General features: G+C 32.9%; 1 protein-coding gene across 1 annotated transcript; it reads right to left on the reverse strand.

The window, feature by feature from the left end:
- Positions 1 to 3,675: 3,675 nt before the first annotated feature.
- On the reverse strand, positions 3,676 to 7,105 carry LOC107459194 (uncharacterized). Its single transcript, XM_016077410.3, has 5 exons — positions 6,699 to 7,105; positions 6,454 to 6,534; positions 5,748 to 5,830; positions 5,449 to 5,648; positions 3,676 to 3,969 (listed from the first exon to the last, which is right to left on the reverse strand). The coding sequence occupies exons 1-5, from the start codon at positions 6,872 to 6,874 to the stop codon at positions 3,871 to 3,873; spliced, it is 639 nt and encodes a 212-aa protein (XP_015932896.1). The 5' UTR covers positions 6,875 to 7,105; the 3' UTR covers positions 3,676 to 3,870.
- Between the last annotated feature and the right edge of the window lie 4,859 nt (positions 7,106 to 11,964).

An 11,964-nucleotide genomic window follows, 5' to 3' on the forward strand; every position in this document is an offset into this window, starting at 1 on the left:
TCCAATGGTTAACTGCTAGGACTTGTCGGGTTGGCTCTATAACCGACAGGATGATATCATCAGCCACTAGGGACAGGCATTCATCATATGCATACTATGTGATTTGTTTGAGATTGCCTACTTGACTGCATACTATTTGCTAATTGTCTAACTGCCTTAATTGCTCCTATTTGTATATTTCTTGTTTGATATAATTGTGTTTGCTACATTATACTTCTGCTGGTGGTTGGGAGGTTTGAAGGAATTGGAAAGGGAAGTATTAGTTAGACTGAAGAATCTTTAGTCAGATGCCCTTTATGGTTTAGCCTGTTTATAAGCTTCGATATTATCTGGAGGAAGTTCTAGGATTGCCTTTGGCTTTCCTCCATTATTATGTATTATATATGTGGAAGCTGTTACCATGCTGGGGACCTCTGGTTCTCACCCATGTGTATTTTGTGGTTTTCAGATGCAGGGCGTGAGGTTTCCCGCTGAGGCATGCTGGAGACTTCTAGATTTGTGAAGATCCTTTGTTCTCGGGGCTATGTTTTGGTTTATATGTTTTGCTTAGATACTTTTATCTCCATTAAATAATACAAACTGTGATGACTCCTCTTATGGGAGATTTTGGAGAATAAGTTTTATGTGTTTGTGTCCCTTTGGGTTTCCTTTGGGGTTTTTCTTATTTTTATCATATGTATATATTGCTATGCTCGGACCGGTTATCTTCGCAGCCGGATTTTGAATCTTGATATTCCTGTTTTTGACACTCCTTTGTATATATATATAATCACGCGTTGGTTATCCTTGTTCGTTACGTTATCAATCGGAGTGTTGTGCTTTCGAGTTGCGATTTTGTTTACCCCTTTTTTTCTACAAAGGCTCCTAGTTATAATCAATCATTCATACTACTATACGTACTAAATTTTTATTTTAGAGGTCGTAATACCTTGCCATCTCTGAATTATGACTTAAGCATAAGACTCTGTATGGTAGGGTGTTACAAATGGTCCTTCTAATTAGCACCTAACTTACTATTACCTTGTGGCTTCCTTGCTTTTTCTATTTTTATTAGGATTAGGTCTCTTTTGTGAAATCACCTTGGATTGACTTTCTCTTTATACTTTCGAGATATAGCTACTTGTGTTTCCTTCTGTTGAATTATTGCTTTATCTCGATTTTCTTCGATGATGTCTAGTTCATTCTGCCTGAGCTCGGTATTTGTTTCTTCAGAGAGATTGTCTATTCAAAAAGAATGGTGTGAGACTATGACAGATATCATAACATCACAGTCATATACCAATTGAAATAAGGTTTCATAAAAAACGTTGAGTTGTATTATAGCCATAGGATTTTTGGAATGAACTCAACCCATTACCCTTTAGAGTTATCCAGCTTTTTACGTTGTGCCTGCAATATCACTTTATTAGCTTCTTCAACTAAACCATTAGTTTGGGGATGTTTTATAGAAGAGAATTGATGAGTGATATTAATTTTTCGTATAAAAGTTGTAAAATCTTTGTCAATAAATTTTCTTCCTTTGTTAGTTTTTGTAAATTAAGATATACTAAATCTGCATAGGAAATTCTTCTAGACAAAAGAGATCATTTTCTCAGAAGTGATCTTTGCTAAAGGCATAGCTTTTATCCATTGAATAAAATTGTCTAAAGCAACAATTAAAAATTTTACCTGCTCTGGTGCATGTCGAAATGGATCAAGAATGTCTAGCCCCCACTTACTAAAGAGCCAGCTTACCTCGGATGTGAATAGTTGTTAAACTGGGTTGTGTATTATCGGTCCATGACATTGATAGTGGTTATAATGCTTTACCTCTTCCATGCAATCTTGTTGCACGGTTGGTTTGACAGTGGTCACAATGCTTTACCTTTTTCATGCAATCTTGTTGCACGGTTGGCCAATAATAACCTGTTCTTAAGATTTTAGATACAAAACTTTGTCCCCCTATATGTGTTCTGCAAGCTCTTTCGTGGACTTCGTCCTTGGCGAGTTTGGCATTTGCATTATTCAAGAACTTTAGTAATGATCTTATGAATCCTCTTTTGTATAGATCAGTTCCGAGCATGGTGAAGAAGCTTGACTGTCATTTGAATTTGCATTTGTCTCACAGGTATCTCCCTTGTTTTAAGATAATGGATATATGGATATTGCCAGTCTGGTTCCTGGGCAATAGTCAAAATAGGTGTTAGTATAGTGTAACTCTAAGTTCGTCTAGGAAGAAGGTTATTACCAAGATCATCGGCATTGATAACACGCAAAGCAGTATTCTCCTTGAAAAGGTTATTACCAAGATCATCGCAATTGAGGGCTTGCAAGTTACAACGATGTGCATTGAGAATCTTAATCTAGTTTAAAAGATTTAGAGCAGTAAAGGTATATGTTCCTTATGTGGTAAGCCTTGCGGATGATGTATAGTTCATCCTGTCCAGGTATAAGCTTGTCTAGGCTTAGGGTGGATGTGGTATACGTCGGCTTTAAGAGAATAGACAGATAATAGTGGATATCTACAAAGGCATTCTGACGTTCAAGTAAGAAAGAGTATGAGATGAGTAGTGAATGTTTAGAGTATTTACAGAGTATCATGCAATGAAACGATTACATTGTTGACCACTCCTGAATATTATCTAAGCTTAACAAAATAAGTCCATTAGAGGTGTCAGCACGTATACTTAAATAAGCACGTTTTATTTAATTATTTAGTTCCGATTTATAGGTGATATGCATTGAGCTATAACTGACGGATCAATGTATAAAGGCATGGCAATAGTTCTCCATCAACAGCCACATTTTTTCACCAAAAAAGCGTGGCCAAAAAGTAAATATGGGAACTTATTCCAAAAAGCGTGGCCATAAAAAATTGGTCATGGTTGAACAAGTGCTCCTTTGAAAAGCGTGACAGTAGTTCAAATAGCTTGACCATATTTATGGGCAATGGCCATACTTTTTTTTTTAGATTTTCGACACTCTTTTAAAACGTGGGAAAAAATAGATTTTCTTATAGTGATATTAGATGTAGCTTGAAAAGGATAGGAGCATGAGCCACCATGGACTCCGAACTTTGCTCTATGATACTATAATAGAGTTTGAGGAAGGATTGAAGTAAAGAAAACAGAGCTTAGAGAGAGACAAAATGTGACAACTGAATGTAAATTGATTAGTACATTGTGCTGTTCTTATACTAGATAATTCACTAAGGGATGATAGTGACAAGCTGAGCAAATCTGCCTAGAACATAATTAATTAACTTTCTGTTATAACTATTTTAACTCCGAAACAGAATCAGTCACTTTAACTCTTAGTAACTTTTGCATTCTGATCTTGATATCAATTGGTGATATATTGGATCAACAAGAATTGACTTACAATCACCTGATGATCATGAAGATTATTTATACTAAATTTTGTAAAACTTGAACATTAAGAAAATTATAATCTAACAACTCATGTTCATATACGTTTCAACCTTTAATTTTATATTACCTTAAAATTTAATTTATAAACTTTATGTAAAATGATACATAGTAATTCATCAATTATAAAGAATTGAATTCATCAATTCTGTCTTTGTTCTTCAACTTCTGTTTTGCAACTCTACATAATATACTCCAACCATTTTCTTATATGCATCCGTTTGGAGGAAGAGTGATTTTTTTGTTTCTCTCGTATAATCGTACACCATGAAAGAATGTTATTTATTAAATCAGGAAGAAATTTTAACTGTTCCTTACAACATTTATTTTATAAATATGAAGATAAAATTACAAGCATACAAATAATGAATAACCAACTTTTCCCCCATGAACCCCCTCCCAATAAAAATAAAATCCTACAGATCTTCTAAAATTACACATTTACCACTTAATTGGTTTTTCTCTACTTTTGATCTTTTGATTCTGTAGTTGTCACAGCATTTATTTGTTGCTTAGGCAATGATTTCAACAATGAATCCAACTCATCTTCCATATCATCTACCTGCATTTTCATATATACTCATCATCATTATTTATTTATTTTTTGTTATTGGGAGGTTCAAATTAGGCTAATTATATGTAACAATGTTTTCTCAACTCATAATCGTTTATTGCACAAACGTTTATTAAAGGAAAAAAATTTCAAATTTGTCTAATGTATGTTTCAATTCAAGTGATAATTTCAACTGCTGTGACTATGGGAGAAAAAAAAATAATGAATATTCTTAATTGACTTGAAGGAAGGAACACTCAGCAAGATATCTTGGCTGAAATACGTGTTAATGCCACTTGAATTCCATGTTGAGAATTAAAACAAGCAAGTGGTTGCAAATAAATTCTAGAATATTTATTAACTAGAAAATGATAATGGTCACTACTTTTTGGTGCGTATGAAACTTCCTCGATATATAGGTAGGAAAAACTTCTAGTATTATGAATGTAAGGCCGAGTCAAAGATAGAAATAGAAAAGAAGTCAAAATAATAAATCCTAAATCAATATATCTATAATTTGACTTTCAAAGATAGTTAGTAAAAAGAAATAGTCTAGTAGATTTATTTTAATCCCTACTCTCCATTGTTGTACCAATTATGTTGACAAATTTTAAGATGTTAATCTTTCGAAGAGTTTCATAGAGCAATATGGTATAGGAAAGTTATCAGGTGTATCTAAGAACACTATTAATTAGTGTGATGATGATAGATGGGCCAAACTTTTGTGTGTCAGTACTTCTCATAATGCATATCCGCTCTTAATTAATATCATATCATCAACTTTATATATATTAGTCTAAAATAATTACATTCACATGTACATCATCATATGCGTTCGCAATTCTTTTATAGGAGTAGTTAGTTTTCATGGTAGAAAATAAAAAACAATTAAGGAATTAGGTTGCAATTGAATAAAGAAAGAAAAAGTAAAACGCATGCATTAGGTGAAAACAAGACAATTTAAAGTAAAGACCGAGAGACGAGAGTTGTGCAACTATAAATTATTAAAAGAGAGAATAAATATAGAATTCATTTTTAATCGGTTAATATTAATTAATTTTTTATTATAAAATTGTCTTTTAAATTTTTATTTTTAGAAGATTTAGAATTTAGATTAATATTTAAAATTTAAAATTTAAAAACAAAATCTTAGAACAATAATTAAATTATTTTCGTGTAATCTTAAGGTTACAAATTTAAATCGTAAAAATAGCTACGACGAGGTTATTCTATCTCTATTATAATCTTAAAAAAATTTTAAGCGTATCGGTATATTGAGGTTTCAGTGATTTTTAATACTTAATTTTAAATATAAAAAATTATATAATATATATAATTAAGATCAATAGTTAAAAATCACTGAAATATCGATATATTGGTATACTTAAAAACTTTTCTATAATCTTTATGTGCTGGTATCGATTGAAAAGTATTATATTACTATGTTAGTTCCTGAATTAAACACTCTAAATAAAGAAAAAAGCAAACCTTTTCCAGTGTATCTCCTGCATTTTCAGCAATCTTGTCTACATTTTCAGCCACTTTCTCAACGAATTCAACAGCATCACGAAGTTTTCCTTCAGGAATAATCTTCACAACTTCTTCAGCCGCCTTGTCCACTCTCTCTGCCACCTCTTCTATCACGTCTGCGATTCTTTCTGCTTCCTCTATTGTTGTTTCAACTTTCTCTACACACAATAATAAATATAATAATTACCAATTATTCTGATGAACAAAAATTAAAACAAAAATCAACGTGGAAATTAAATTCCAAGATCTCTTCTTACCTTTGAGAAGTAGCAAAGGACCCCATTTGCCCTTCGAAAATGACATCACTATCGTGAATATGGTTCCAACCACCCATAGTTTCCTGGAAAAGAATAACAAACCGCTTTGCATTGTTAACTGTTTGATTCGGAGAATTATTTTTTCAAATAATTAACATCATTAATCATGATAGTCTCTTGAAATCTATGACTAACATTTGAAAATAAACAATAATTGAAAAATTTTAAGTGGTAAATAAAATCTAAATATAACGAAGAAATTAACTCAACTTTAATTTTGATACCTTCACGGTACAAATTTTTTATATAATTATTTAAGAGGAACAAGGTAAATAAGTGTATTTACCATGCATCATTTGTCTAGCATATAAATATAAACTGTTTTTAATAAATAATTTTTTTTAATTAATGTGTACAAATTCTAAAAAATGTGAATACAAACTGTATTAATTTATATATGTGTGTAAAATTCTAATAAATATAGATATAAATTATATATTTTTTATGTGTAAAATATATATAAATATGAGTACAAATTATTGTTAATTAAGTGTTGTTCAAAAATAATAATATTTGTTGATTATTTAACATTACTCATTATTTAATTTGATAATTTTTGGATAAACATTTACATAATTTGATATATATATAAGAGGAAATTAAGTTCATCAATTCAATATAAAAGTAAATAAACATAAAATTTTACCAATTAGAAGGGGAAGGAAAAGGAGAAGGATTAACAGGAAGAGGTGGCCCTGGTTGTGTGCTGGCACACACAATAATGTTCCTGCATACGGAAAACTTGAATCTTAATAAACTAATAAATTAAAGTAGAATTTAGGATTTTGAATATAGTAAATTTAATCTCTTTACTTAGTTTATCTATCTAAAAGCTAATAATAAGAACTTGAAGGTTGAAGCTTAGGACATGGATTGAATGATTATACGTACATGTTTCTTCTGAGTGGAAGAAGGTTCTGTTGTGGAACACAGGAGCTATTAAATTTGATGTTGGATCCGAAACTGATTCGAACATTGTCTACCTTTGAACTTTGACATTTGTGGAATGTTCTTGGAGCAACAATTAATGAAGATTTGTTGTGAGTGATGAAGATTGCGTTTGCCATATTGATCGGCCAATGAATCTTACTCAAATCTAGCTTCTTTGCGAAAATCTATGACAATGGTTGTGATGAGAATATAATTTAAGAAAAATACAATAAATTGAGATAGCTTAGATAGATATATAGAAAGAAAGATGGTAAATAATGGACATAGACAACAACGTTGATCGCAATGATATCATGACCTTATATATTATTATAAATGAATCACTAAAATTAAATAAATAGGTTGTTATTTTTCAATTGCCAGTTGCTTAGTATTTTAACCGTGCTTGATGCTGGACTCCAGCATGTGAATTAGGCATGTTTGAATAACAATAAATAAATACGGCTACATTCTTATTTAAATAATAATTAAAATAAATATGTGAGAAAATTAGTGACAACTTATTTTTAGAAATATCATTTATTATATATAATTCAATTCAAAATATATTTATTATTTTTAAAACTTAAAAAGATATTTTAATTAAAATATAAAATATTTTTTATCATCTTAACTAACTAACTAATATAAAATATTTTAATTCAGTGATTGATAGTAAATAATCTTTTGTGGTTATTATATAAATAGTATATTAAAAACTTTGTGCTTATTTTTTTTATAAAATGTGAAAATAATAAATAAATTGAATTGAAAAAAAAAATTGCTAAATTAAAGTAACCGAAATTATGGATGCAAGAAGTACTAGAGAAAGAAGGAAGAAAAGGTGAATCCAACATCATGGATACCCTTATGATTTGAAAAACAGAAATGATGGCTGGCTACCCTTGACTTCATGGATACATAAGATATGCGTAAATACTATATAGACACATAATATTTAATTTGATTCTTTAAATTCTAACTGCTCATTAATTTTTTTTATTTTAAAAAATAACTAAATTAATTCTTGAAGTTATAAATTGTGAATCTCTGTTCATACATAATTTAACTACTATTAACTACCATTAATATTGTGTTGACACGGAGCATTATTTACAATATTAGTATGACATTTCTAATAATAAAATAACATGATTCTGATTTTATTATGATTAAATAGATATTTTAAATTGAATATGTCTAAAACGAGCATAACAATTATGTGTTTATTGAATTTTTGATAATTTGATAAAATACTAAAAACTGAATTTTTGCTCTTTGCAACCTCGTTGTTTCTGTCTCTGATTGCTCTTCTATGTTGATTTCAATTTGTAGGGGAATTGCGATTAGTTGAAAAGAGTGTATTTGGTTGTGCTGCTATTTTATAGTTATCTTTTGCTCTTTAGTTCACATAATTTCGTGTCACATATAAATTCTTGATTATCAGGATGTATTAATCTATGATTTAGGGTTGTGATAATTATTGCACATATTAAAGTGATGCTTGAATTAGATATGCATTTGATCCATCTGTCTATTAGAATTTAAATTGGACTATATCAATTAGATCAAAGCCGTTCTTTGTAATGCCTATGTATCATTAGATCGTACACAAGATCCGTTACGTTAGATATTCAAAAGATAATTATATCTTTACTCTCCATCCTGCTTCGAGTTACAGTGTACCTTCAACACACTTTGAGTGATGAAGAAACAGTGGAAGGGAGGAAATATACTTCATTCAACAGAGAAGGTGTTTTTCAATAGAAGGGTGGAACGAATTTAAGTGATAAATATATAATTTTAAATATTATATATATGAAACTTTAAATGTTAATTTTAATGAATAAAAAATATTTATTTTTTGTATTTATATGTTTTATATTTTTAATTACATAAGTTTGATTAGTTTAGGTCTTACTAGTATAAGTAAATATATAATGTGACAGGCATGTATTTAAAATTATATTATTTTTATTCGTTTTTTCTAAAAAAAATTGAAAAAAATAAAAAAATTTAATATTTTCATGTATTATATATATGGGTGGCAATAAGAGAAAGCTTCCATGGACGACACCATTCGTCATACTCTGCCAAACTCACCTCAACCTCTGGCTTTGGATTGAAGGGAACTGCTCTGCCAGCACCGTCTTCAGAGACCTCCTCCAACATATAGTCCTCTGCTACCATCTGAACAATTTCCTACGGTGAAAGAGACGTTCCCGCACCTCCCATTAAGAGTCTATCCTTATAAGAGACTTCACATACTCTGCTTCCGCCCTTTGACTTTAGCTTTGACGAGGTCACTCCTTTTTCAAAACCGGATGGTACCCACTGTTCCTTCTCCTGGCTACTCTCAAAACTTGGAGAACCATTCACAGGTTGCAGATCCATGTCTGCTGATCTTCCGTTCTCCTCTGCCTCTGCGTCTAGTAGCACTTCATCCCCGTTAGGTTTGATCTTCTTAGTACTGCGGTTCATCAAGTCTTCCTCTTGGGAAGTCGTTTCATCGGGCGCCGTCACTCTCTTACTCATTTAGGGTTTTAAAGTTTTGTAAACAAAAATAATAATTGGAATTATGACCGTATCGGTTACAATTTGGGGGATGATTGGCTCTCCATTTTTGCCTCTATTAAGCCACCAGAAGCGGAGTTAGGTGAGGATTCGATTGCTTGGATGCTAACACCGAATGGGGTGTTATCCATAAAATCAGCTTGTTCTGCCCTTGCCTCCCCTGCTAGTTCTGAGAATGCGAGTCTTTTTACTCGGATATGGAAGTTGGAAGCCCCTCAAAGGCTTCGCAGTTTTTGCTGGTTGGTAGCCAATAATGCACTTCTTACGAATGAGGAGCGTGTTCGGAGAAATATAGCTTAGTCTACTTTGTGCGGTATTTGTGGCAACAACTCAAAATCTTTGCTCCATGTCTTGCGGGACTGTCCAGTCGCATATAGAACATGGAAGAGCATTGATGACAGGTTGGATGCGGAGAATTTCTTCACCAAACCTCTTATCCCTTGGTTGATGGAGAACTTATCTTTCCAATCTCCTTTCAAAGGGGTTCTGTGGCCCCTCCTCTTTACTAGTACCTTAAACTTCCTATGGTTTCGAAGGAACACTTTTGTCTTTGACAATGATAGAGTCCCAAATGAAAGCAAGATTTATGAAATAGCTTGGTATATGGCACAGGACTATCACAGAGCGCATTCTAAGTCTATGCAATCTAGGAGAAGAGTGGAAACTTTTGCAGAGAAGCTCTGGTGCACAGAATTGCAATCACACTTTTGCAATTCTGCACAACTAACCAGTAAGTGCACTGGGTCGTCCAAGTAATACCTTACGTGAGTAAGGGTCGATCCCACAGAGATTGTTGGCTTGAAGCAAGCTATGGTTATCTTGTGACTCTTAGTCAGGATATCAATAATTCTCAGGTTTAATTGTGAAAAGTAAAAGAACATGAAATAAATACTTGTTTTGCAGTAATGGAGAACAGGTTGAGGTTTTGGAGATGCTCTATCTTCTGAATCTCTGCTTTCGTACTGTCTGCTTCTTCATGCACGCAAGGCTCCTTCTATGGCAAGCTGTATGTAGGGTTTCACCGTTGTCAATGGCTACCTCCCATCCTCTCAGTTAAAATGTTCAACGCGCTCTGTCACAGCACGGCTAATCATCTGTCGGTTCTCAATCAGGTTGCAATAGAATCCGGTGATTCTTTTGCGTTTGTCACTAACGCCCAGCCCTCAAAAGTTTGAAGCTCGTCACAGTTATTCAATCCTCGAATCCTACTCAGAATACCACAGACAAGGTTTAGACCTTCTGGATTCTCTTGAATGCCGCCATTAATTCTAGCTTATACCACGAAGATTCTGATTAAGAAATCAAAGAGATATCTACTCAGTCTAAGGTAGAACGGAGGTGGTTGTCAGGCACATGTTCATAGGTGAGAATGATGATGAGTGTCACGGATCATCACATTCGTCAAGTTGAGAAACAAGTGATATCTTAGAATGGAAGCAAGCGTGATTAAATGAAAAATAGTAGTAATTGCATTAATCCATCAAGACACAGCAGAGCCCCTCACCCCCAACCATGGGGTTTAGAGACTCATGCCGTAGAAGATACAGTATGAAACGTGTAAAGTGTCATGAGATAAAGATACAATGTCAAAATATCCTATTTATAGTGAACTAGTAACCTAGGATATAAAAAAATGAGTAAATGACGTAAAAATCCACTTCCGGGGTCCACTTGGTGTGTGCTTGGGCTGAGAATTGAAGCTTTCATGTGTAGAAACTTTTTCTGGAGTTAAACGCCAGCTTTTGTGCCAGTTTGGGCGTTTAACTCCAATTTTTGTGCCAGTTTCGGCGTTAAACGCCGGGAATTCTGAAGCTGATTTGCAACGCCGGTTTGGGCCATCAAATCTCGGGCAAAGTATGGACTATTATACATTGCTGGAAAGCACATGATGTCTACTTTCCAACACAATTGAGAGCGCGCCAATTGGGCTTCTGTAGCTCCAGAAAATCCACTTCGAGTGCAGGGAGGTCAGAATCCAACAGCATCTGCAGTCCTTTTTCAGCCTCTGAATCAGATTTTTGCTCAGGTCTCTCAATTTCAGCCAGAAATTACCTGAAATCACAGAAAAACACACAAACTTATAGTAAAGCCCAGAAAAGTGAATTTTAAATAAAAACTAATAAAAACATACTAGAAACTAACCAAAACATACTAAAAACATACTAAAAACAGTGCCAAAAAGCGTATAAATTATCCGCTCATCACACAACACCAAACTTAAATTGTTGCTTGTCCCCAAGCAACTGAAAATCAATTAGGATAAAAAGAAGAGAACATACTATAGACTCCAAAATATCAATGAAACTTAGCTCCAATTAGATGAGCGGGACTAGTAGCTTTTTGCTTCTGAACAGTTTTGGCATCTCACTTTATCCTTTGAAGATTAGAATGATTGGCATCTATAGGAACTCAGAATTCAGATAGTGTTATTGATTCTCCTAGTTAAGTGTGATGATTCTTGAACATAGCTACTTTATGAGTCTTGGTTGTGGCCCAAAGCACTCTGTCTTCCAGTATTACCACTGGATACATACATGCCACAGACACATAACTGGGTGAACCTTTTTAGATTGTGACTCAGCTTTACTAGAGTCCCCAACTAGAGGTGTCCAGGGTTCTTAAGCACACTCTTTTTGCCTTGGATCACTTTTTA

This window comes from Arachis duranensis, chromosome 7 (assembly GCF_000817695.3).
Source record: "Arachis duranensis cultivar V14167 chromosome 7, aradu.V14167.gnm2.J7QH, whole genome shotgun sequence".
NCBI classification, from domain to species: domain Eukaryota; kingdom Viridiplantae; phylum Streptophyta; class Magnoliopsida; order Fabales; family Fabaceae; genus Arachis; species Arachis duranensis.